General features: G+C 37.7%; 1 protein-coding gene across 15 annotated transcripts in view; it reads right to left on the minus strand.

Annotated features, from left to right (window-relative positions):
- KCNMA1 (potassium calcium-activated channel subfamily M alpha 1) overlaps positions 1-27,678 on the minus strand; it is a 518,713-nt gene that overhangs the window by 20,851 nt on the left and 470,184 nt on the right. For 9 of the 15 annotated variants that reach the window (XM_086466778.1, XM_086466789.1, XM_086466788.1 and 6 more), the window contains one exon: positions 2,441-2,554. In XM_086466778.1, coding sequence (XP_086322904.1) covers positions 2,441-2,554 — 114 coding nt within the window. Of the gene's footprint in view, positions 1-1,646; positions 1,731-2,440; positions 2,555-27,678 lie in introns of all 15 variants that reach the window. The other 6 variants (XM_086466776.1, XM_086466775.1, XM_086466781.1 and 3 more) reach the window with 1 other exon arrangement.

Here is a 27,678-nt window from a genome sequence, read left to right on the forward strand (position 1 = left end):
TCCTCAGGCATGAAAGCACAGACTGCTTAGCTATCCCATCAAAAATACCCTTTAACTTACTAAATGATTAATTAATTTCAGTTCCCATGCAAGAAAAGGAAATTAAAAACTTTTTCGGCATTTGAAACTGCACACATTGACTGTGTCCTGATTCCCCACATGAACACATCTCTTGGCCCAAAACAGCGAGCTTTGAAAACTATATGAGACCTGCTGTTAACTTGATCAGGTTTCAGCTCTGGACTTAGGTTAAAATTCTTCTGCCTGCTATTCTGATCTTCCTTCCTATCAAGTTGCCTTTTCCATCCACTCCTTTCCCAACCTGTACATACTTCTGTGCCTGACATGCTTAGCTTACAACACACAAGTAACTATAGATAAAGCCTCACAATAGCAGTCTAAGAGAGACAAGAATTGTTATCCTCCATTTAGAGCCCTGTTGAGCCAGTACTTGGCCATGATCATTCAATCAGGATCTGAGCTGAAGTAGGATTTAAAATTCCTGCCTTCCCACTCCCCAATGTAACCATGAAAACATAACATCTCAGCGTTGTAAACGTAGAAGTGTTCTGCCCTGGGAGTTAGAAGAACTGCATCCTAGCAAATTCCAATATCCACAATGCTCCTTTCTTTGTACAATGTCCATCAATTTATTCTCCAGATTCTTGAGCAAAATAGTATTTGAAAGCTTGACGTATCATTTCAAAATGTACTTTTCGAAGAGCTTGTGCCTTAGTTTAATTTGCTAGTTGAGAGCAGGCACTATTGACAGTAGCATTCTTTTTCCACTTACATCTGGCAGACTAATACCTGTCTTTGACACCAGCTTGCTAGCCGCGCGTGGTGTCAGTTTCCAAGGTACTACAAATCTAGTGTGAATTCTGCAAGTGTGGTTTTTATCCTCGATATCTTTATCTTCCTGATGTAAGTTAGCATGCTAGAATTTCTACAAAAGTCTCTGGGCTAGGTGAAGCAGGCTCGAATGTGTGGTGCTGTGCCATAGGAAAAGCTCATCAAACACTGCTCGCAAAAGCTGATGAGAGCTGTCTTTACTGAGAGGGAGCAATGCAGGAGCCTGGCTGCTTTTTACAGCTTCAAAACCTGAGCTTCTGAGAAAAGGCCTACTCCCCAAAATAAACAAACAAATAGCTTAAGGGAAAGTATGATGCTGAGGGGATTGTTCTCATATCTTTTACATCTTCTTGGACTTCCTGTGAGAACTGCTAAGGCATGTCCACCAAATGGACAATAAGCTGAAATTACGAAAAGAGAAAGAAAAAGAGAAAGAGAGAGAATGAAAGGAAAAAAGAGAGATAAATTGTGGTGGAGAGGGAGGGCCCAGGAGGTGGGAACCCAGGCCAGAGAAAATGAATTGGTGAGAAGGTGCTATGAAAACAGCTGGCAGGTCAGGCGAGTGTGATCAAAGGTTTACTGATGCTGCGTTAAAAAAAAAAAAAAAAAAAATCATTAAGAAAGGCCAGAACAAGACAGTCAATTTCAACCAGAACCACAAATAAAACACATTCAAAGCAGTGCCATGAGGGTAGCCCCTCTGATACAGCCAGATAAATAACGAAGCTGATGACAGTAAGAACAGCAACAACAGAAAATAAGACAGTGATGTGAAGGAAAAAGGCACTTCTTACCCAGTTCAGTTATCATTAGAATGTGGGTTCCACAGTTTTTTTCCTGACTGATTGAAACCAAAGGCAGAAGTTTGCCAGGCTTAGCTAATAAGTAAAGTATTTAGGGGAAAAAGAAAGTACAGAAAGAGAATAAAGTAAGGGAAAAAGACAGGTAAGGCTCTAAAAAATAAAACTGAAAAATAAAATAAAATAAAAAGACAAAGGACCACAAATCAAGTTTGTATTTGCTGTGAAAAAAACAGAACAGCTTCTGCACTTCACATCACACCAGTTGACAACATAAATACCCACAGCTAGAGTGGAAATCAGAGCCTAGTTACCTACCATCATTGTATTCTCAGGAGTAAAATATCTCATACTATTATACAGTTTGGTTATACATGATTAAACAGTTCTGGACCATGAAGAAATAAACAAATGGCCTCTTACTATTGATTAAATGCACAGGAAATGTCTGCTCATACTTACTGTGGGTTTTTTTCTTTTCTAAACTTAGACCAAAGACCCCTACTTATTTGTTACACTATGTAAAAAGCATCTTGTCTGATAGACTGTTTATTTAGGAAAATGGAGAAAACCCAAAGGAAAGAGAGAAATATATTTCAGTTATTCAAATAAAGTGAAACGACTGTTACTAATCTTTCTTTAGAGACAGTAATTTAAAACAGTTATCAGAACAGAAAAGATAGCAGTGTAAGATACAGTATAGGTAATTTTCCTGAAACTGCATAACAAGTGAAGTGGGGAAAAGATACGGGAACGCTCATGAAAGAATAAATGTTAGCTTTCCTTACCTAGCTCTGTTATAATAGGGATGTTGGCTCCTGTTGTAATGGAGGGTTGACGTAAGAGGCCATGGACTGGACTATTGTCTGGAGATGACCTATCCATCCCAGGGGGTGTAAAGCCTAAAAGAAAAAAAAAAAAAAAAAAAAAAGAGAGAAAGTTTATACAGGACGAACTATATACAAAATATCCCCACTAACAGGGAATCCCCTACCTCCATTTTTGTTTTGTTTGTTGGCTGGTTTCAGGTTTTTTTTCAGAAAAATAAGGTTAAAAAATTGCCTTCTAAAAAATAATTGACTTAATTTTCAACAATTATTTCTTAAAATCATAATCCTTTCAGAAATACACAGGTCATTTCTACTATATTTGGTAGATAACAGAGAAACAAAAAATTATTTTGTTATCATTGGTAGCCTCTGCATCAAAACATGCAAAATGGAAAGAATAATGATTACTTAAATATAAATAAAATAAATAAAGGCTTCAGTGTTAGAGAGGTTTAATTTTGTCCTATTAGTATTTCAGATAATCCTGAAACAAACAACTTTCCTGAAACTTCAACTAACATTTTAAAGACTACTGTTTGTAAACAGAACAAATTTCTTCCATTAGCAGGTTTTAAGATTTGATCAACATGCAGGATTTAAAATTTTCCAACTGTTTTCCAGGGGCAATACAACCCACACAAAGTTGTTCTTTTTCTTCTCAGGTGTACCACTATGCATATATACATTTTTACAAGGATTACAACAATAGGAGTACTGGGATGGAAGGGTCCATTCTAACAGGAAAAAAGAGTTAGGATGGAAGAAAAAACCCACAGGTTTTCAAATAGCATGTAAGAGGAATGTGTGAAAAGAAACTAGAAAGAGTTTTATACCTTTGGGGAGGTAAAGGAAGCAAAGGTGGGAGAGTAAACAGATTGGCAGGCTCTCAAAGAAAAAGGAGATCTGGAGAGCAGCAGGGTTCACCTCTAAAAGGATAGTGTTTTCAGCCTGATTCTCTGCACAGTTTGAAATGGAGCTCTTGACACTGAGCATTTTTAATTTTTTTTTATTTTTCTTTTTTAAAATAAAAAGCACCCAGGCAAAGCCTTTTGGAGTTTGACTGTAAGTACTGAAAAATAGGCAGTTATACAAAAGCCCATGCAGCAGCTGGACTGGAAATTCACAGTTGAGACGAATGCATTCCATCTCCCTTGTACATTAAAGCTGCAGAAAGCATGGGAATGTTCATTCAATGTAATTATTGCAGAAGCAATGGTGAAGTCAGAGTTTGACTTTAGGGTTTCATGTAGACCTATGTCAAGGCAGTATTTTGAAGCAAATATTTGTTCGCTAGGAATAGGATTGAGACAAGCTCACTTTAAAACACATTTTTCTGACAAACCTTCTTTTTTTTTTTTTTTTTTTTTGCCACATTTTGCCCGAGTTCTTTGACTTCACACCTGACATCCAGGGACAGATTTTTGATCCTCTGACATTACTGGTCTGAATTAGTTTTGAATTCTCCACATACTTATTCTAAACTAATCATACAAATTAATTCCTGACGTAAATTAATTTTCTTCTTGCTGTGTGGAAACTGTTTCACTGTGTTAAATTCATTGATACATTCACCTGCTACTGAATTCAGAAGAAGATGATATATTATTTATTTTACCTTTCTTCAGTTTGGGGATTAATTTAGAAACCAGGAAATCTCTAAACTAAACTGTAGTTGTTAAGATGTGGTACTGATTTTTATATTGTCTGAGGGATTTATGGTTCTTTTCCAGTGATAATCACTATCACTTAAATTGTCCCTAAACTACACAAACTATAAGAACCACTAGATCTGGACTTCATGATTTAAAGGAATTTAAATTTTTATTTGATATTCAGTTCATTTCTTCCTATGCTTTGTCTGTATCACATATAGAATATGTAGGTAATAAAACCAGAATCATTGAGAAGAGAGACTTACTTAGCCTTCAAGAAGGTACCACTGTGAATTTCTTTCTGACTATCACATGAAAGCTAGCTACAACATGAGGATTGTAAGGACAGGATAAGTATGAAGGGAGTGAAAATTCTGTGAAGAAATTCCTTAGGAGGAAAGAAGTGGATGTGGAATCTTCAACAGGCTTGCAAGAGAAAAACATCACCATAGGCAAGCCTAAGACAGCAAAGCAATTCTATTTAATACTACCAGTGCATAGAAAATCTTTAGAAAGCAGATTTCAAAGAGGCAATTGGAAATGTTGGCAATGTTAACAGTTGGTCATTTAATACTACTCATTGTGCTGAAACTAATTCAATAAGACCAGCATGGTGACAGTGAGTTGCATTCCCAACCAGTATCAGTTTGCAGATGTTTCCGTATGTCTGGCACTGTGATGGATAGCTGTATTGGCCCTTTGAATGCTTACTTCTGCACGGCAGAGCCTAGAATTTCTCAGACTCACAAAGTGAGTCTAACAGAGTTCCTTCAGGCACCATCTCATGAGTTACAGGTAACCCTGACACTCTCACAACAGCAGGAAAAATTAAAGTGGGACTCCAAAGGGAGGAAATGATACCTAAGAACAGCTGTATATTTGTGTGACACCTCCTTCTCCAGCAGGTGCCAGTGTTTAAGTTTTGCATTCTGTTATGCTACAGGAAAGGCAAGACATAGCTATTGTCACAGTACATTAACAAAAGCTCAAGCAGTTGTAGACTCCCTGAGCAGTTGAAGTGGCAGGCCCGGTTGGGTCCTCTGCAGAATTATAAGTCAAAATAGCAACAGCAAGACTTTTTACACTCACTTATCTGAGAGCAGAGAAAACTAACCTTGTTTCCATGCACCCTAAGGGTTGTAGTGCTGGGAGCATCCCTAAAGGCTCTGCTTCTCTCTTTTTCCTGAAGGCTTTTCTCAGGATGCACTCCTTAATTCATCTTTCAGTGAATCAGGCTCTTCAGATGGTAAGAGCACATCAGTATTTCCCTACTAGCTAAAGGCAAATTGAAGAAAGTTGGCAAAACTGCATCTAAATGTGTAAGTCCTTGCTCTCCCTCTACTGCAATGTGCACACACACAGAGGCACACACACTCTCCATCGACGGCTATTTGCAGCCACCTTCTCTAACCCTTCAAATATTTGTCTTTCTAGGATGGTGTTAGAAGATTGAAGTAAATGTGGCATTTCTGTTAGACACAGACTGTCAGGAGCTCTGTAATTGCATACTGCACACATAGTGCATTCACTCTGAAATGCAGGAAGCATGTTAAAGCAATTTGGTTTTCTCCTTGAATGAAAAATAGACTCATGCCTTTATATTTTTCAGCCTATGGTCTTGGAAGATGTGAGAAATATCTGTTATTTTAACCTAATTTTCTTTCCTGTGCTTAATTCAGATGCCTCTACAAATCCACTTTTAAAAAACCCATAAAAATCTTGGAATATTTTTCAGGAAAAGGAAAATTGAAGTACTTGGGGATTTTGTGTGCCTGTGTTTGGAGTCACAAGGCATTGTGCACCTTCAGGCCACATTCCTGCTCCCAAGTCCCAAAGTAAATTCTATACATAGGCTCTCTATTTTTTTCCTCCAGAAGAGACAGAAAAAAAAAAAAAAAGTGCAGGAAAACTAACTTGCTTATCAGAACTTTCGTTTAAAGGCATGAAAAACTGCAAGTGACAGCTGTGCAGATTCAGTGAATGTGACATTTCTGAATTTCTTCAACTTGACAAGTAAACACCTTAAATCGGTAATGCTATATGCATAATACATGACCTGTATTTTGACATCCATCATCAAATGCTGACTTGAGAAAATACAGGTTTGTACGTCAAGGAATAGCACCCATAAAGCAGGGAGAAATTCAGGTCACAGGGTATTAGGAAAACTCTATTTCATTACAGAAGCTGAAACAAGCTAAGGCATCAGATTTAAGATCCATTTTCAGCTGTGAAAAGATTCAATTCCTCTGCACAGAGCATTCATTTAGAAATGGCATGCTTTCCTCACAGCCTCTTTTCATTTTCCTTTTCATATTCCATTTTCTCCTTCAGTCCCCAAACCTTGTTCCATTAACACTCATCAAAATCATAAAACAGGGCTAATAGTTGTGATCGTCTTGCAACCACAGCATCTCCTCGTTCAACAAACAACTGAGGGAGCTGCGGCTACAAGTGATTAACAGGATCAACCTCCACAGTAAAATTCACACGGCCTGAGCAAGCCTGAGCGCAGTCCCTGTGTAAGGAAATACGGTGACAGTGGGCAGCTTCTGGAGAAGGGAATTCTCTTTGCCAACAATTAGGAGGTAAGGTGCAGCACAATATCAGTTCCTGCAGCCAACAGAACTGATACTAAATTGGTGTACTGGGTGAGTGATTGTCTTTGCATCACTTTGGTTTTGGGGTTTTGTGTGTTTTGTTTTGCTTTGGTTTTTTCTTCACTTAAACTGTCTTTACCTCAGCCCATGAGGTTTTTTTTCTCACTTTGCCCCTTCTGCTTCTATCCCCCATCCCATTGGGGGGAAGTGAGCAAGTGACAAGGTAGGGGCTTAGTTGCCAGCCAGGGTCAACCCACCACCATTGGCTATAGTGGTCACCACCACGACATCAAACTGCGGAAATGGCTTGAACTTGCACAGGTGCTAGCAAACCCCTGTGCCTCTCTGAAACAAGATGCTGCCAAACAGTGGATTAAATATATCAGGTTTCTGAGAGGAACACAGCCTCTGGGCTCCTCACATGCTCAAAATCAGTGAAGACTTGCAGTTGGGAGTCACTGCTTCCCTCCCAGCAGCAGCCTCCCACTTTGAGAGGCAGGGAATCCCGTGCCCTAACTCAACAACCTCCCCTGGTTATCTGCAGAAAGCAGCCACTTCAACATATTGATTCTGTGCAGAGAAATATTTCCAGCTCCCTCTGGAATAGTATGCTCACAAAAGTAGGGGAAACACTCAAACAATTGCATTAGAGACAAGATCCAACCTTTTTAAGATGTTCTCATCTTTCTGGAAGGAGAAACCTGGGGAAGCTTCCTCCCCAGAAGGAGGCAAGCTCATTTTCCAAAAGTTACTGGGGATCCAGGTGCTGCCCAGCTCAGAGCTCAGCAGGGCCATTTGGCTATGAGCCCTCCTTGTCGCATACAAAACACCACCTAGCGATGAGCAGCATTGGGCTTCTGTGAGAGCTGTGCCTCCTGACCCAGGCTAATCCACAGTCCTCTCAGGAACTCAGTGGGGCACTAACTGCGGCTCAGCAGTAACATGCAGGTATGCTTGGAACTACAGTGGCACTGTGATGAAGTTCAAAATTAAGGAATGATGCCACGGCTTAACAGTGACTTCTACCCACAAAAATCCCAACAATATAGTTTGTCCTGCTTACACATGGTTTGGAGCAACTGGCCTCATGGCCGGCCAAGTGATCTGCTGATTGTGCTGGCCGTAAACCACTGTCTTTTGTTCCTGGCCAGTTTACTTGACTGAATAATGTCCCATGAAATGCAGAAAGGTTTGCTCTACATTACAGTAACTATATCCTTTTAGTTTGCTGAGGGGCCAGTAAAAGTTTACTGAGGTTTTAATGTAGAAACAAATTTGGCTCTTGGATATGCACTGCTTCTGTTCTGCTGACTTCACTGAGACCCAGATGGGCATTTACTCAAACCAGATTTTTAGGTTACATTTATAAAATATCTTCCATTCTAAAGGACCATAATGGATCCTTTATGACCCTCTTCCCCTTTCCCCCTGCCCCGTTCCTCTTTGCCTACCTTCCCTTTCAAAGATGTATGTTTTACTAAACTGTAACTCTATGCAGGCAGAATGCAGCTTCCCAAACTGAAAATCCACTTGGCAGACTTAAAGGTTGTGGCCTTGTCATTAAAGTGCCATGTAAATTGATAGTGCCCTTTAAATAACGCTATTCTAGGGAAAGGTGCTATGGGATTCATTGGGTAATGTATGCACTAAAGTCCTCAAAAATATAATTTTAAAAGCATATATACTATTAACTAGCTTTAGCTCATCTAAGAAGCATGAAACAACAATCATATTTTGAGCATATGAGAGTAACACAGGTGGTGAACTGCCAAACATGCCCCCGATAATTTATCATGCAAGAATACGGGACAAGGATTTTCCTTAAGCAGAGCAAGGCAAAAAGAAATAATTCTCTTACAAAAGGACCTCACAGCTATATCCCTTTGTTACTGTTTGCTGATGATGTCCATTAATATTCCAGTGAATTCAATTGAATGATAGACTATACCTGTTATTCTCCAAAATACAGCCACTTGGGTATACCTGGAAAGTTCAGCAGCAGCCATGCAGCTAAAGAGCTGCTGACATTCATGGGAATCTGTTACAGCCATTCAATTTAGAAACAATTCTAACTTCAACATCCCATGTGGTCTGAGACAGAGAGTTGTACTTCGGCCTCAGAACCTGGAAATCTTAAATTCTGGTTTCAGTTCTGACTTTTACTGCAATTTGTGCCTGAAGATGTAATAATCTCTTGGAGATTATCTCTAAAGCTCTGGAAAAGGAGAGGAATGTGAGAGAGCAGATGTGAATGCATAAGCTCCCAGCTCTCTTGGAGACTGCAGCACCTTCAGAGATGCTCCAGACCCAAATATAGGTCAAGCTAAATCTACGGAGAGTGGAGCGTGAAGAAGGATAGATTTCTCAATTGTAACAACCCTTCAATGCTTTGTGACTGGAACAACCACTGGAGCACTGAATGCTGACAGACACTGTTACAGAGAACAAGCTGCTGTCTTCCTCCAAAAAAAGTGCTCTTCTCTAAAGTCTGTGCATTCCCATACTGTTGAATTACAGAAACCTATAGTGAAAATGTCCAAATCAAAGCTCTAATGAAAGCACAGGGCAGTGGGATCAATGTTAGTTTCCACTCCCCAAAGTGTGAGAGCCATTCCTGGGTGGGTTAGTGGTCCCACATGCTGAAAGTGTAAAGGATTTATTGGTCTACTGGTTCTTGTGGTGCTCTAGTGAGGCAGGATTAAGCTGTAAAAACAAAGATCAAGAGAACGATTGGAGTTTCATCATCTTGAGGTCTAGCATTGAATACTACATTGTTTCCATTTTCAGTTGTGAACAGCATAGTACGTTAGAAATAGCATTGTATTTTAAGCATAGTGCAGCATCATGTATAACAGAGGGGTTTATTCACAGGTACTTCTATGAGTCTTTTCCCAGTTTAAGCATCATTTTGAGTTTAACTATCAAACATACACAAAAAATCAAGATGGAGTCCATGTGAAACTGCCTGGGGTTTTGTTGGTTTGGTTTGGTTTTGTTTGGTTTTTTTTTTTTTATAAAAACTCACGTCGTAATTACCCAAACCATAGCTGTGCTGAGGTTCACTACAAGCTTACACAACCCAAAACAACCAAAACAAATGGGCTTTCTTTACTAATGCTTTGCAGAGCATAGCCTTGATGTTGCCTTCTTGCCGTTTTGTTCACTTGCAGTGAGATAATACATAGTTACTAGCCATAGCATTTCCCCTATGTCTGCTGGAAATTTTATTTCTCTCTACAGTAAATATTCCTGGCCAGTATTAGTCTGACAAGAACTTCTCACTCCCAGTAGAATCAAGTACAATTTTATTGAATTTATTTTATATTTGGTAAAGGGAAAATAAAACTAAATTTCCTCTTTTTTTCAGTCTTCATCCTTATTTTTTTTCAGAGCCACAGCAATTTTGTAAAGCTTTAAGCAAGTTTTTGCCTAGGTTACCAATTCCTTTGGCCTGACATATCCTATTTGATGGTTGGGTTTTTTTCACCCAATAAAGCCAAGGTTGAACTAGAACTCCTGTTATGTAACTCAGCCATCTTGTTTTATACAAATCTACCTTGGGAACATAAAAAGTACTCCAGGAGTACATCAAAGACTACTTCTTCAGTCTCTAGTACTTAAGCAATTCCAAAAGTGTAAAACTTAGTAAAAATAATTTCTTATTTTTTAAAGCACTGCATAGGACAGAGAAGAGTAAATCACAGAAACTTATGAGGGCCATGAAGATGGGCATAATAGTTACAGCCAAATAAACCAGGATAATTTCTTGGGGCTTTTTGGCTATCAAGAATGCAAATTTAATATTAAACTGAGACACTCTGCAGGTTCTCTATTGTGCATCAAGAAGGGACAGGCCTTCAGGAGTTTATTGCCTGATAGTTAGCACCATCTTCTAGCTGTCTTTAAGCATCTATTTACTAAGCCGTCTCCAGAAACATAGAAATGATTGGGTAATTCTCTAATTGAAAATACGTAGGATAATACACAGTAAAATACAAAGGACTTCCACAATGCAGAGGATAATGGTTTCCAAACTACTTCATACTTACCCTATTCCTTGGGATGTGTTCTATTAATTTTATTGTATTTTTACAAACTGGTCAGAGAATACTTTAACCCTTTCTAATATACCATGAGCTTTGAATTTGTCAAATTCTTGTTTTGTTTTGTAATTGTAATGTCATCCTTGGTTTTCCATCTACTTTTTCACCCCTTTACCTGTTGTCATGAACCTGCTTTTCCAAAGCCTACTCCTCTTGGGAAAGAATTTAGTTCTCTCACATTGTTCTTCTAGCAGAAATTTATCTCTTGGTGGCAAGTGACTATTCATTCTTTCTTGTGGACTTCACCTCTAGGTATAGCGCCTTCTCCTAATACTACTGTGCAGGTGCTAGAGTAGTTTGTCTATTTCTCACAGACATTTTTGCTTTACTTTTTCTTATTTTGTTTAGAAAGAACCACTAGAACTATAAAAATATTTGGAAAGAGAGTGAAGTAACGTGTTCATTCAGTAATTATTATGGAATACACTTAAATTCATAATAACATCAGGAATTACAATTTTTGTGGATTTTAGTAACTTTCCTTACAAACTATATTTTTTAATGGCCCCTACTCTCCATTTACCATTTAATGGTTTTCTACACTAGGTACTTCTAGGGCACAAAGTTGCTATCATATAAGTATAGCACAGGTTTTCAGCTAAAAGAATTTAATATAAAATTATGCCAAACTCTTTTCAGTTTAATCATTACTCATATTTAGACCTCAGGCAAAAATAAATAAATATGCTGAATAAAACTTAGCGAATAAATTAAGCTATACTACCTAGTTCACAGAGACAGGTATTCAATAACTACAAATAAAATGGAAAGTTCACTATTAAAAATGATATATCAGCGTGTTAGGTGAGGCTCTACATTATACCATTATATCCTACATTATTATATCAAATAAAGTAAATTTTTCCTTAGTGAAAAAGGAAGAGCAAAGCCAGATGTCATACCAAGCAATCAATAAAAGAATTCTGATAAATAAAAGTAACAATGTTGTTCAACCCATGATTGGCAACTACTAAAACATAAATTAAATTAATTTACCATTGCTGCTTATGGGAAAATTATGCAGATTAGAATTTGATTAGGTTTATATCATGAGACTCAATTTGGACTTTTAATCTATTAAGCTCCAATAAATGAGGCATCTGAATAGCTCCCCTGAGCAGCAACAGTAACAACCACAGCAGTATTTTTTTGCAGTATGTATTCTGACAATTTCTTTAGCAGATGCTTCCACGTCTTTAAGTACAATTACTTTGTAACTTCTACAAAAAAATCAGGTGTACATAGTGAGGAAATGGATCTATACTAAATGCTTAAACAGACATTTTGTGATAATCAGCATCTGTCACTCTGATCTAGAAATATTGTTTTTCCATCAACCTGGACTTACGGTCGACTTCATGGTCTGTGTGGGCTAAATAGTACCAGCAGACTTCTAAATTACTCAAGCTGGAACTGAGCTGGAAACCTACAGTAAAATATCATTAAATTCTCTGTAGGCTGGGTCAAAACTAAAATCCCACATTCAAGATTGTCTTGGGGATCAAAGATTTAACTGTGAAGGCTAAGGCCTCATTTTATCAAAGTAATCTGAACTGGACTCCCAGAGCTGAGCTTTGAGACAGGCTGGATTCAGACCAAGACCACCTCTAATTTATCTGGCAGTTATGCTACATAGACCTGCACGTTTCCTGCAGTCTAAACTATTTGCAAGTATCCAAAAGCTCCTCTCCCATCTTACTCCATATTATAAAAAAGCAACTCTTGGCAAAGCCTGCTGACTAGAAAGCATATTGTGCCCATGTCCAATCCTGACAGATTTCACCAAATCCTGTCACAACTTTTTAGTGGACAGGTTGTCATAAAAGCATATAGTCAAGTGACAGTATGCAGGTGACTCCCAAAGACCAAATTTGTAGTTTAAAAACTTCAGGGCTTGATTAAAGGCTCAAAGTAGAGGAACATGGATTTTGTGTCCACGTCTGAATATATTTTTTAAGGAGGCTTACCAAAGAATTTCCTTCTAGCGTTCATGCTTTCAGCATACCACTACAAAGGTTCTCTGCAAGCCAAAATCACGTCATGCTCTTTGTCACTCAAATAGTGCCTTCTGTAACACACACAACTTCAGAGTAGCATGCCTGTTAAAGACATCTTAGTATATATCGTGTGAAAATGAGTATCATGTTTTGAACTATGCCAGTCTGCATAACACTAACTCAACCAAACTTTCCACAGAAAGCACTAGAACTCACTTGCACCCAGGTGCAGTTACCACAACGGGGAATGATAATTGTCTAAGGAGTACTTGTATACTTCTTCAAACAAAACCCTTCTGATCCAAAAAGGTAGCTTACTACATTCCTGCTGCAGTTTAACCTGAACCTTGCAAATAATGTATATGCCCAATTTGAAATAGAAATAAGGAAACACCATCCTAGGTTCGGAGCAGATTTTCAAAACACGTACATCATCCCATCAGCAAAATTAGTTACACTTCAGAAATATCGGTATTACTGGCCCGTATGAAAACCATCCCTGTCATGCAGAATAAAGTAACAAGAAGGTAAGCACCTCGATTAAAAGAAATGTTGATCCTCTGATACTGAAGTTCACAGAAATAGCTAACACATCAAACGAGCCTTATACTCTGTTCAGCTCAGTATATTATCCCTGTTTTATATGTCACATATACACTGTGTCACATTTTATTCCAGTTTCAATATAGGTCTGCCAAATACTAAAATTGTCTAATCTATTGCAATTACTCTAGCCTCTGACAGGAAATAAGCAGACAATGAAGATTTCCTTTTCTTTCTACTCCTCTTTTTTCACATTAAAAAAAAATCTAAATAGAAATTGCACAGTTACAGAATCAGGATGAATCTGAAGTAGATCTCTAATTGTATGTTCTTGAATGATGCACCAATAGTAGCAATATATTAGCTACTAGTAATATCCAAGGTTGTGTAGACACAACTGCCTGAAGAAGAGCAGTGATACTAGTGGTACTACCCAATTTGTAAAGTTTGGGAACCTCTGCTTCAATCAGTACAGGATATAGAATCAAGAAGACAGAAAGAAACTTATGCCTCTGATGGCCATTCTAGGGGGAAGAATGTACAAAGCATACAGTCACTAGTGTAAATAAATAGATAATTTGTTCAAATGTATCAAGAAAGAAGGAAGAGTATGCACAAAACCAGTGAGGTACTTCCTGCTCTTAAGACGAACTTTGCATTGCTAAGTTTGCACTATTTTGGCTCACAGTTTTTCCCCTCTTACTGAATATTAATCTTAGAAAGAAAAGTAACTCATTATCAGGAGAATGACGCATATTTTACTAGAGTTTTTGCTGAAATCTTATAGGGGTTTGCCTGCCTCTCATAGTTCAAATGTCTTTTTATATTTAAAGAAGTACCAGGAGAATTGTCTCTACACCAGCTCCATCTTTATTTTATTTAGATGGGATCAAAAACCCATTACACTAGCGAACAAATGGGTTAAGACAATTATAACAGTAAAATGTAATATGGTATTCTTTAAGTAGTAAAAACCATAAAACATCTGCCATAATATCCAATGCACAGTACAGTCACACTGGAAACTTCCAGCAAGCAGGGCTTTTTTTTATATTTCAGCATTGTATTGACTATTTACTGTCATTCATGCATCTAAATACTACTGTTGAATTAAAAAATGGCATAATCTCTATAAACATTTAAACAACACATTAACTTTCCTATCTATTATTATTAACTGGAAAGTTAAATGAGTTGATAAAAAGTAAAATGTTTACTTTCTTGTTTGAATTTCACTAGTACCAATATCAGTAGAAACAGCTGTCCTTCCAATGAGGGTTTTTGAATATTTCTGAGTCTTTAGTCTATTTCTTGTTATTTGATAGGATTTTAAGAATAAATACTCAAGTTGCAATGTGGATTTTTGTAGCTAGTGAGGTAGTTTAAGAAGTTTGAATCTGTGGGTTTGGGCAGGCCAATTTGAAATACAAATCGGCAGATAAATTTTAAGGCCTATTTACATTTGACATTGCAAAGCACACTGCCATAAAAAAAATAAAATTAAGATATAGTCCAAATTTTAAGAAGCACAATCTTTGTCTATCTAATTCAGTCTACAGCTGTTTCACTCAAAACGGAAGATGTGTCCAGACAGACTAAAATTTACACTGCCACTCAAGAACTGAAGAGTTAACTGAAGGCTTAATAATAAACAAATTCTCAAATGTTGAGAAACCTGGGAGATACAAAGGTAACATTGCACTTCTCGAGCAAGTAAGCAGAATCACTTCCCTCTGTTGCAGGGAGAGTATTTTGAAACGTGCATCACAAGATACTTCGCGTAAGCACTTCCCCACTTTTTGCTATCCTGACAGGCTTCCCATTGCTTATCAAAGGGTAGCTCCAGCTTTGATTCATATGAGGGATGTCCTATAGACAAACGGATCAAGAGAGTACCAGTCTTAGAGGAAAAGCTCAGGAAGGCACTGCTGTCCCCTGCCTCCCTTCACTGATCAGCAAGGGAGCGCAGAGAGATCTCCAATCCCCAGTCCATCCTTTCACAAACACATGGAAGGAAACACTTTAGGTCCTTTACGCATTTCTAGCTATCAACTTGGTCTCTACTGTTTGACAAGAAAAAAGATGACAATGTTTCTTCCCTTTCACAAATTTTAGGTCTCTCATTAGGCTCACCAACACCTAATAATGAAATTTAAAAACAAAAAGCCTGCAATATTCATTTGTTTTTTAGTAAAATTACTGTAGGTGTTAGACACTAAAAATAAAAAAGAGGAGTAAAGAATGGAAATATCACTTTAAATGCAACATGTCTGGCTAAGAAAATGTTGTAAATAAAACATCAAATCTGTATTTAAAAACTCCATGACTATCATACTTCAAGTAATCCTCTTCCATGACTTTGTGTCAAAATCCTCCCCTTTTTTTTATGAACTCTAAAGGTTTGGTAGCAAGGAGCAGGCAATGAAATAAACTAGGATATAACAGAGTATCTGAGATTTATCTGTTTGCTTAGCCACACTTTTTAAACTGGAAATAGGAAGATTGCTAAATTGGAGTTATATGGAAAAATCTGTCTTTGACAGGTCATGGAGGACAGGAGAAGTGTCTGAGGACTAGAGGAAAATCAATGTCACTCCAGTATTCAAGAAGGAAGATCCCCGTAACTACAGACCAGTCAGCCTCACCTCCAGCCCTGTAAAGGTGATGGAACAGCTCATTTTGGCTGTTATCTCTAAATAGGTGGAGGAAAAGAGGATTATCAGGAGTAGTCAGCATGGATTCACCAAGGGGAAACCATGCCTGATCAATCTGATAGCCTTCTATGATGGCATGGCTGGGTGGATGCGGAGAAAGCAGTGGATGTCATCTACCTTGACTTTAGCAAAGCTTTCGACACTGTCTCCCACCCCATTCTCATAGGTAAGCTTAGAAAGTGTGGAATAGACAAGTGGACAGTGAGGTGGATTGAGAACCGGCTGAATGACGGAGCTCAGAGAACTGCAATCAGTGATGCTGAGTCTTAGTTGGAGGCCTATGGCTAGCGGTGTTCCCCAGGGGTCAGTACTGGGTCCAGTCTTATTCAATATATTCATCAATGAACTGGATGAAGGGACAGAGTGTACCCTCACAAAGTTTGCTGGTGATACAAAACTGGAAGAAGGGGATGATCCACCAGAAGGTGGATCTCTTTTCAGGCTGCAGAGCTTAGCAGAAAGGAACCTGATGAGCTTCAGTAAGGGCAAGTGTAGGATTCTGGTGAGGAATGACCCTGAGCAGCTCTGTGGAGAAGGACCTGGGAGTTCTGGTAGACAACAAGTTGACTATGAGCCAGCAACATGCCCTTGTGGCCTAGAAGGCCAATGGTATCCTGGGGTGCATTAAGAAGAGTGTGGCCAGGAGGTCGAGGGAGGTTATCCTCCCCCTCTAGTCTGCCCTGGTGAGGCCACATCTGGAGTACTGTGTCCAGCTCTGGGCCCCTCAGTTCAAGAGAGACAAGGAGCTACTGGAGAGAGTCCAGTGGAGGGCTACTAAGATCGTTATGGGATGGAGCATCTCTCCTATAAGGAAAGGCTGAGAGACCTGGGGCTTTTAGCCTGGAGAAGAGAGGACTGAGAGGGGATCTAATCAATATCTATAAATATCTAAAGGACGGGTGTCAAGAGGATGGGGCCAGGCTCTTTTAAGTGGTGCCCAGTGACACGGCAAGGGGCAATGGGCACAAACTGGAGCACAGGAAGTTCCACCTCAATATGAGGCAGAACCTCTTTACTTTGAGGGTGACAGAGCAGTAGAACAGGCTGCCCAGGGAGGCTGTGGAGTCTCCTACTCTGGAGATATTCAAAACACGCCTGAATGCAGTCCCGTGCGACCTGCTCTAGGTGAACTTGCTTAAGCAAGGGGGTTGGACTAGATCTCCAGAGGTCCTTTCCAACCGCTACCATTCTGTGATTCTGTGATTTATTTTTTTTTAGTAGCTGAATTTATTTCTGAAAAGTTTGAATTTACTGTTCTAAGAAGACATCTTCATACACGAAAATTTAGAACAGGAACAATTAATAAATTATTGAGGATTTGCAACAGATACAGTTTCTAAAATACACATCTTAATATGCTATCCAAAATGGTTCAGGTACCTTTTCTGAGTTTAATTTTGACTACAGCAGAAACTGTTTTTGAGCAAGATCATCCTTGTGACTAATGGAACATTTGTTCTTGAGAATATCTCCTATAACTGTAGCATTATTAATCCAATCCAGCTGTCCTCAAAGAAACAGGAAACACTTCCACCAACGTTTTCACAGCCTCCATATGACACTGTTTGATTCCAGTGAAATCTCTCCTTTTAGAGGAGGAGTTATTTTGAAAATGTCTGGCTATCTTTGCCCTCACTTGGAAACTCATTTCTAAGTCACAGGTCAAGCAGACTGACATGAACTTAGCAGAGAAAGGAAATCCTATGAAGACATCCAATCATATTATAATCCTTCCTATGCATTTAAGCAAAAACTCTGTAAAGTCAAACTTACAGAAAATATATATGCTGTTACACTGTAGAGACACTTTGCCTCTCACTACTAACCAGTAATCATGTTCCTGTATTAGTATTAAGAGTCTTTGACATTTAAAATTAAATACAGAATTTAAACCAGCAACCAAACCTCAAATCAATATGAAAGGTCCAATCTCAATTATACTTTCATAGGATCTACTTCAAAGCTCTAAGGAAAGTTTGCAAAAGATCAGGTCTTCCTATGACATTACAGAAATCTTATAAAGTCTTAATCTTGCATCCAAATAAGCAATACAAAAATTCCTAGTAACCATAAACACAATAGCTACTAAAGAACACAGTTCACTTATTCCTTCAACAAAAATTCCTACCATATCATTTGCGAAATTCATAGATTTACACTTTCAGGTTTGGTTTGTTCAGATGTTAAGAAGAAAAGCTGCAAAAATACATTACTAGAAGCACAGTAGTATTTATTCTGAAATAAAAGGCTTTGCCTCAGTTCAGCCTGCATATCCAACTCTGCAGATACTGAAAGGTTTAGAATGTTCTTGATAACCGAAATCTACGAAGTTTTTAGAAACCACCTATTATAAAAAGTCTCGTCTGCCTCAAACTTAACTACGTCAAAATTCAAAATCAACACATCTGCCTTGATAAAAGAATGCCAACTATTTTGTAAGTTTTACCCTAAAGCTGTCGAAGTTCTGCAACTCACTAGCAGGTATTAGATTCTGCTCTTCTACAATGGATAGCACAGACTAGGATTTAACTGGAAAGAACAAGGAACTAAAATCCAGCTCTCTCCTGTAATATTATTAGACTTGTGGAATATGTTGGATATTGATGTTTTGTATCCTTTCCACGCTAAAGCATAAACAGTGACATTGATCTCTGAATTCATGTATGTCCTTAAAAAAAACCCTACAAACCTTTATGCATATAAATAACCATTTATTGAACAAATAATACATACTGAAGCAAAGAAAGATACCAGAATTACGCTCATGAGACTGCCTGCTATGGTATATAACTTTCAAACTATCTTGTAATCCCCTAATATGTTATCTATATGTTCCATTTTCTTGAAGTTATCTTCATAATCAAGATGCTATCACAAGTATCTTGGGCATTGGAACTATTTTTAATTTTCATTTAAAGAGCAATTAAAGAAAGACAATGGATACACAAGATAATAAAGTAAGTGATTAGCAGCATGCAAATGACATAGGCTTAATGATAATACCCTGTTCTATTCTCCAAAGGGCATGTCAAGAGAAACCCTTCCTACATGTGGTTGTGCAGTTAATGTGCCTCAGCCTACAATTACAACATTGCTGACACCATTAACCAGTGAAACAACATCACTTCATGAAATCCTTGTTGTCTCATTAAAATTCAAAGGGTCAAGTAATTTACCAGCATTGTGTGTCTACTTTTGTTGTGGGTAATTAGCAAGCACTACCCAGCATGATCTCCTTCCGGGAAATAGTGAAATTGTGAAATATTAAAAATAATATATTTTTTATTTTATGGGAATTTGAAAGATTCACTATTATAAACTCAACACACTTTTGTATTCAAGGAGCCATGAAATAAGACCTTTTATACATTTAACGTCACAAGATTTTATGGTTGGTTATTTTAGAAACTAAACTTCAAATTTAAAAAGGAATTATTTTTCTATCGTTGGATCTAGATACGTATCTCCGTCTGCAATTAAGAACTTCTAAAAAAAATAGAGAAGCAAAACACCTTACAGGTTATTAAAGACTTAAAACCCCAGTGGTTTCTTAAAAAAGACTTTTTTAAAAGTTAAAACACAGAGAGTGTTGTAGTACATTCTAATACCCATGTTCCCTTTCTTTTTGCTAATTGAAGTCCCATATCATCATTTAAAGCAACCTTGATAACATTCACTACTGGCTCACATCTTGTCAGGGAGCAGAATGGTCTCTTATTCTTTAAATGGAAGTTTTGGAACATAAAACACATTCCAATAAAAGTGAACAGAAAATTATGAATTCATTAAACTACTTTGGTATCTTGTGCTATATATAATATTTATATTCCAACTACTGTAAAATATGCTTTAATATCTTTAGGCAACTATAAGGACTTAAATATTTATAAAATGGCTAAAGATAAAGTATAGCTCTCTTATTCCTACATACAGATGATGTAAGGCATGCAATCAAAGACAATAACACTTTCAACCCATTTGTCATCTTAAAGGAGCCTTTCAACTTCAGATCCCTTGTGTGCAATCTACATAAGAGTTGTTGCCTACAAAGGCAACTCCAGAGGAGTTTGCTCCTTAAAAACTACCAAGAGTGCTATACTTCATATAAAACAGGGTTTTCTGAAAATGGAGACAAAACTATAAATTTGCAGGCAAAACAGCTCCAAGTGGGGCTTCAAAATACTGCTGTATTTATCTCTGGGACATCTGGGAACAGGAAGCATTTTGATTTAATATTTCATAACATAGAGGCAATTGCTTCCTTGCCTGGTGTATAATTAATGCTCATAAAAAGAGCGGGGTTTTTTTATTTCTCAGCATCAGAAATGCACAAAATAGTACACCTCCATAATAGGGGGTTTGCTTTCAAGATGCTGAACAGCAAATAATAATAAAATAGTGTCACCATGAATTCATAAGAGTCTTGCGATGGTTAAATATATTTAAAGTTTAAGTGCAAAATCACGTGCTTGATCTACTGTACTATCTACCTCTTTTGCCTGGTTTGATCTTCCTCTGGCTGAAACAGAAGGTATCTTGAGAGCAGAGGAGAAAGAGGCAATTCTGAAAGCTTGAAGGTATTTTGTCTCGGACCTTACAGCATTTTTCAAATACAGGGAAAATGTGTCAAAGAAACATGTCTCTCCAGCCATTCCCCAACACATTTTTAGTTTAGAAGCAACAGAACGGAAAAACTCTTTTCTTCATAGTTTTCTCGCTTCCTAAGAAAACCTTAGAGAGAGACAGGAAAGTGTTCTCTGTGTGTGTAAGTTCTGGCAGCTAATGTTAGTATCCAGCTGCAAGGAAAATACAAGAAACAAAACAAGTGCTGGCTGGGAACTCTCCTGTCAAGGATTTCCTGAGAAAGCAGGAAGCCTAGCAAGGTCCTAACATAGATGGCTTCTATAGCACAGGAAACGAAGTTAAGTGAACAGCCTTTCACCCACCCAGCCTCTTTAGTTTATTTAAGTCCAAATCTTGCAAAGATTCGCACGTAATCTAACTTTACACAGGTGGATAGTTTCATTGAAGTCAGAGAGATTTATTAACCTGTATAACATCGAGCACATAACTTAAGATTTGGAACAAGCAAGGCATCAGACTGTAAACTTGCCAGGGCAAAGGCCATATTTTATTCTTGTATATATCAGGACTATGACAACAAGCTCTTAATCCCATCTAGAGCTCCAGTGTGCTACCATAAAATAAATAATAGCTATCAGCTGATCCATCTAGTTCAGCAGGGTAAGAAATTATGTGCATGTTGCAAAGAGGTAATACTGAGTTATTTATCACAATGATCTAATCGTAAAAAATTGGATTTTTTTTTTTTTTGTGAGCAAATGGTGATGTGGGACATGTGCTGGGAAGTTAGGATAGCCTTATCTCATTTTTCAGTTAATAACTTCATTACTTAGGATGGCCTCTGTTTTGAAAAATAATAATGAAATTGAACTACAACAAACATTTAAAAATTCAGTTAGTTAAACAATAACCAACTAACCAAGTAGAAAATTTTGTTAATTGGATTATTATTTTTGTCATTTACAACAACTGATGCTAGCAAAAATGCAAAGAGCATAAAGAAACACATAGCATAAAAACCTCCTTAATCAAGTCTAACCCCTACACTAAACTATCAATCCCTACAAACCAATGACCCTGACATAAATACAAAACACTCGCCACTTGCCATTTTTGCAAATGTGACTGGTAGGACTGATACTTTCTAGGAGAAAAATTTTCAAAATATCTGTGTGATTTAGGAAATTACGAACTATCTTTAAGTATAACAAGCATTCTGCAGTCTAAAGTACATTGATTTTCAAAGACACCTAAAAAACCTACTCTAAATCTTTCACTTTTTGCCAGTACTATCATTTATTTATTTTTAATATTACTTCTATATTTAATATTCTACATTTACTTATATGCTTTTCTAAGGTAGTTAAGTAACTCCTTAAACTCTGAAATTATTTAGCCGGCTTAAGTAGAGTTTGATTTTCTGTATTTGAAAGTAAGGCTCTTTATTTCTACATTTGTCATAATATAACAAATTAAACATAGGAAACAGTGCTGGAGTTACCACAGAATGTTAAATTCCAGAACAGCCTAAAAAGTAACTGCATCTTTGATTATCAAACCATATATTCTCAAATCTTCACTTTAAAACTTAATCCAATTACTATAAAATAAGAGAAATAAAATTTAACATACACCAAAAAAACATCCTTCAGGAACAAAACTATTGTTCTGAACTTATAAAAAACATCTCTAACACCATTACAATGCAGTTATCTCTGACAGTGACACAAAACCTTTGCTAACCAAGCATCTCAAACAGTGTTTATCCTTTCCCCTTGTTTAAGAATTTTCTCTCACTTGCAATGCTGATACTATTATTGTTCTCTCTCTTTTGCTAACATTTCAGAGATAAAACAGTTAAGAATTATTAATTGGTAGAGGTGAAAAAGACCATATTACCTACAAACACAATGGAATGTAGATCTCAAATTCATTCTAATAGGAAATTTCTTGCAGCAGGTTGCAAGACTATGTCCATCAAAAATTGCAATAATTAAAGAATTAATCCACAGATTGTGAAATAGATCTAATGAAACTCAGTGGCTAACTCTTTTTGTCCTTTCAATTGAAGTTTAAGCCAGCTCCAACAAAAAATGATGAAGCCACAAGTGATTTTTTTAAGGGAACTGGATCAAATGAAACTAAACTTGTACAAGGTTATTTTAGCTTGTGCAACGTTACGCTTGAAAGTCAGCGTGTAAAATTCTGAATATGTTTACTCTATAGAATTTTCCCCAGAAGAATCCTGCCATGATATACAAGACCTATTACCCAGGAGTTCATCCCCTCTTTATTTTTTCCTCTTTATTTTTTTCTTGTTAGAGGATCTATTACAAGAACTGTAAATGAAGGACCTAAAAAGATGTCTCCTGTGTTGAAACAGTGTTCCTAGGAAAAATTCTCCTAAGTTGAAGTCATTCAGAAAACAGCTGCAATTGTTACTATGCTGAAATGCATCTACCTTGCTGTACTGTGATCTGTCTTGTAATGTGCATAGAAAGATGTTACTAGACCTGCTTGGAGCCATAAGATCACTTTTCTGTATTGTTTAGTAAGTGTTTTTTAATGAAATGTACTGCTCGTATTATATAGGACTCAAGATCTAAATCACTATCCAATAAAAGGAAATCATTGAGTCAGATATCTAAAGTTTCTACCCAGAGGCTACTCTGGTACAGTATTTATAAATCTCTAAACAGTTAAGTGCAATTGTCTTTGTTTTTGGGGAAGAAAGCCAAATAGCAGTTTTAGTTACAATTGAAGGAAAATATTTTGTGTTGGTCCCTGTGCATCTGGTGGGTGAAACAACAAACAAAATTCCCACAATGTAAGGCTCTGAAAGAAAATATGAGAAACGCAAAAAACTAAATGGGAACTGTCAATAGATGCTGCTTGAAGAAGAAAAGATGGAAAGGTCAACAGAATGAAGGAAAGGAGAATTACTAGAGCTCTCTCAACAGAACTGCCAAGGGAGAGCCCATGCCAGACTCAGTCTTCCTGGGTGCTCTGGAAAAATATTATGGCTAAGGAGCACAAATGCTTAAAATGCATCTAATATTCTTTGGTCTTCTCTCCAAAACACTTCTTGATAAAATAATCTCACTTTGTATTTGAGGGGACATAATGAGAATCAGGAAGAATTAAGGGACAATAAAACCAAATCTCCAGTACCTGAGGGTGACCTTTTTCTCCACCACAAACATACCTCTTTACAAACCTTTCTAGGAAGACTGTCAGTCAACATGCGTAAGAGGAACTGCAAGATAAAAACAGGACTTCCCCTGTCACAAATAAGACACCTGACTGAGTTTATGAGTCATTTTGTGAAGAGGTGGGGCAAGCTCCAACTTTACAGCATTTTGTATCTCAGAAGCTGAGATATCTTAATGAAAGTGATAGTTTGCTGCAGCTTCAGTGGGATACGCTTCGGCCTTTCTGTCCTTGGAATCTAGGTCTCCCAAAGGCAACAAACTGCCCTGATGATTTCCAAAAGCTCATTTTCAGGACATCAGAGTCTGCACTCCTAACCCCTAGTGAGCCTAAGGAGTTGCCCAGTCAGCTTTGAAACGTTCAATGCAGACAGTGATGAGAATGCTTTCAACAACACAGGTCCAATTTGAAAGAGTTTCTTGTTCTTTTTGAGTAGAATTACACATTTTATGGAAAGGAGACTAGCAAATCCTTCCAGAACAGTTAGCAAGCTTTTCCTTCTAAGGAAGGCACCTTGTTTCAGTTCACAGTTTTTTGTAGTCATGTGTTTGGTCATGTTGCTAGACAGCTGATGATGAACATAGATTTGACAATTAAGATAGTTTACTGTCATCCACTCTGGGTACTCCAGTGTCCTTTGTAGCTCTGTTCCAGAATATATTTTTTTCTGTGCCTTGGAACGGTGAGCTCTTTTTTTTCTTCTTCAGGAGGTCAAGGCAGAGCACTCCAGTTGGTTAAGATGCAATTCTGGCAGGATCAGTTAGGACTCAAGGCAGGCAGACCAGAGGACAAAAGCATTGTCACACTACTTATAGAAGGTCCAGATAATTAATGCTTCCTAGTCCAAAAGTCTGGGAATATTTTAACACTATAAGGAGTCACTAGCAAGTCTTTGTTCCTGCATGAGCAATGGCTGTGTGCATATTAAGTTAATCTTGAACTAGTAATGAGAAAATCCTTTGTTGGTACAAACCAGATTAATACAGTAGACTTTCTTTCAGCAGTTAACTCAATCCATTGGGAATTGGCAGTCCTATTGTTACAGAACTTTCCCTACCAGGAAGCCTTGCTGTCATACGTCCACCCACCTGTTCCTTCTACACGGCCTTTCCTTTCAGATTGCACCTGGGTCCAGTTGTTGGTGCAATGCTATGTCCCCACTTGGAAAGGGCATGTTTGGATGGATACAGAAGGTTGGCTAGTGAAGAATGTTTATATGCCTAGGACTGGAAGTGACTTGAGTGTTTAAGTAGTGACAAGGGTGAGGCTTTGGGGAAAACAGAATGAAATTGCCAAATTTGTGGGAACTTTTTCTGCAACCAACTTAGAACAAAGAGGTTATAGATACGGCCCTGAATTGGCCAATGATTTTGGTTTTTCTGGTGCTTTTTATGGTGCACTTTTTGAACTGACATCATCTATTGTCTGACACTGGAATGAAATAGTCAAAGATAAAAACTGGAAAGATCCTTGTGCATTCAATAACCTTTCAATTAAATGACTATTTTTTTTCTCTTTCAGAGGTATAAACATAAATTATATATCAGGTCTTCATATGAGATTCCCTGCTCAGTTGACTACAGAATTATATTAGCTTACTCCTTGGAATAGCAAAGGTAAAATTACGCTGTTAATTCCCTCACCAAAAATCTCACGCCTTAGCCATATGTTTCTCAGCCTGTTTCTTCTCTTTTCAACACCCTGTCACAGGTCAACTGACATGCTTCCACACACCCAGATTTTCTAATGTCAGTGTTTCCTATGGTCAGCAGTAGGAGTCACATAAAAGAACAGCACAGAACGCTCTTTCAAAGGATGGTGTTGGTAAGGAATGTCTTAATTCAAAATCATCATTCAGATCTAGAAAAATTCAGATTACAACACTTAAGGTTTGTACCAGCTAATGTTTTAAAGATAAATAAGTATATCAAATAATACACAAATGTTTAAGCAAGAGTAAAATGACAACTTGCTTTGTAAATAAAGGTACTTAATTACCAGTAAGGAGCTGTGAGGTGGTTCTAGTACGCTGCTTGTTGATCAGTAAAATGTGAATCACTTGGTTTATATAATTGTCATGATAGTTGTGTCCACCGTATATTTAAGCTGCATTTCATAGACAAATATGTCACACTGGGTAATGTTTCCAGTAAAGTTTGTGCTGTCTACTGATCTAATTGATTCTGACAGTCTAAGCATTGATTTCAAGGTCTTTCAAGAAAATTTACTGTACTGAAAGCAATGCAACCAATTCAGGAGTTGTGGATACCATAAGCAAAGGCTTTACTGGGAAGATAATAATTTTCTGAAGCAACTGAGTTTTTAAGAACCCCTCCCTAGTCAGTGCTCCAAACCAAAACAGGCATCTGGTTACCTGCCTTATGTTATGCCCTGTTTCCCCAGGAAAGCTACAGAGAAAGAGTCACTTTTTTTTCATGCAGACTGATATTTACCTGAAGAAATGTCCAAAATTTCCATATGCTAACTTATTGTGCCTCTACTTCTCTGCATTAGTGACATTGAATAGGGCTGAAGGGATTTGGACCATGGCGCCACCCTACGCTTCCTGACCTATATGGGCTATGCTGTAGCAGCAACCTGGACATTATAGAACCATAGAACAATTCAGGTCGGAAGGGACATCAGAGGGTCTCTAGTCTGACTTCCTGCTCAAAGTAGGGTCATAAATGAGGTCAGATCAAGTTCTGCAGGGCTTTATACACTCAGGTTTTGAATATTGCCAAGGATGGAGAGTAAAAAATGACAGGTGTTCATGTGGCACACAAGACTGTTAGGTTTTCCATCATCATTCAGGGATGGTCTAAGGTCCAGTGTACTCCCAGAGGTAAAATACAACAGCCAACTGTTGGAAATATCAATAACTGAGCACAGGCAAAAGAAGGATGCTTGAGAACAGTGAAGAAGGGAGGAAAGGGGAAGAGGTAAACAGTTTCTGTCTCGATTATTTTAATTACATGTGTGATAGGAGACAGAGAGAACCACCAAAGAACAGCCAATAGCCTGGTAAGAAAGTACCGGTTTGGTTTTGAGATACAACATTTCAAATCCCAGGTCTAAATCAGCAAAACAAGGAACCTCCATGCCTGTCTTCCACTTCTGCAATGAGTTTCCTTATCATGACTATAAGTTATCACAGTACGAGCAAGTCAGTCTCACAAATTTTTAAGGAAAGAACTCTAAAATATTTGGAGTTGTATCGCTTCCAGGCCACAGATTCAAAACTTCAAACACCCATGGGACTGAAAAAACATTTTCCTTCCTCTTCTTCTCTAAATTTACTTGTTACCCAGAGAACTACGCAACCTGACTTTGAAAATTTCAAACTTTTAGTTTCCTGATACAATTTAACTCCAATATTAAATTCCACAGTTTTATTGCCGATTCTAAGAAAGAATTTTCCATGTATTCAAGAAGTTACAGTGCTGCCTCTGATTTTTGGCTTGTAATTCCTATTTCCTGATTAGAGTGTAAAGAGGAAAAACTGAACTCAATCTTAGTTCTCACAGTCCTTGAGCAAAAGCTATCTTTAGATCAGGCTCATGGGTAAACTGCAGACCAAAGGACTACCCTTCCTATACCCACAGTTGTAGCAGGGCTAGATTCAGAGGGAATATTTACTGCAGAACTTAACAGGTTTATCAAAGGTACGACTTCAGCTGTATAAGCTGCAAGACCCTTCAGGGATGCGAAGATGATTGTTTTTACACTGATGGTCTTTGCCAGGGTGCTTATGACTGCTTTGCGGAAGCCTTACACAGGCACAGTTGGTGTA

This window comes from Leptosomus discolor, chromosome 6 (assembly GCF_034619465.1).
Source record: "Leptosomus discolor isolate bLepDis1 chromosome 6, bLepDis1.hap2, whole genome shotgun sequence".
NCBI lineage: Eukaryota > Metazoa > Chordata > Aves > Leptosomiformes > Leptosomidae > Leptosomus > Leptosomus discolor.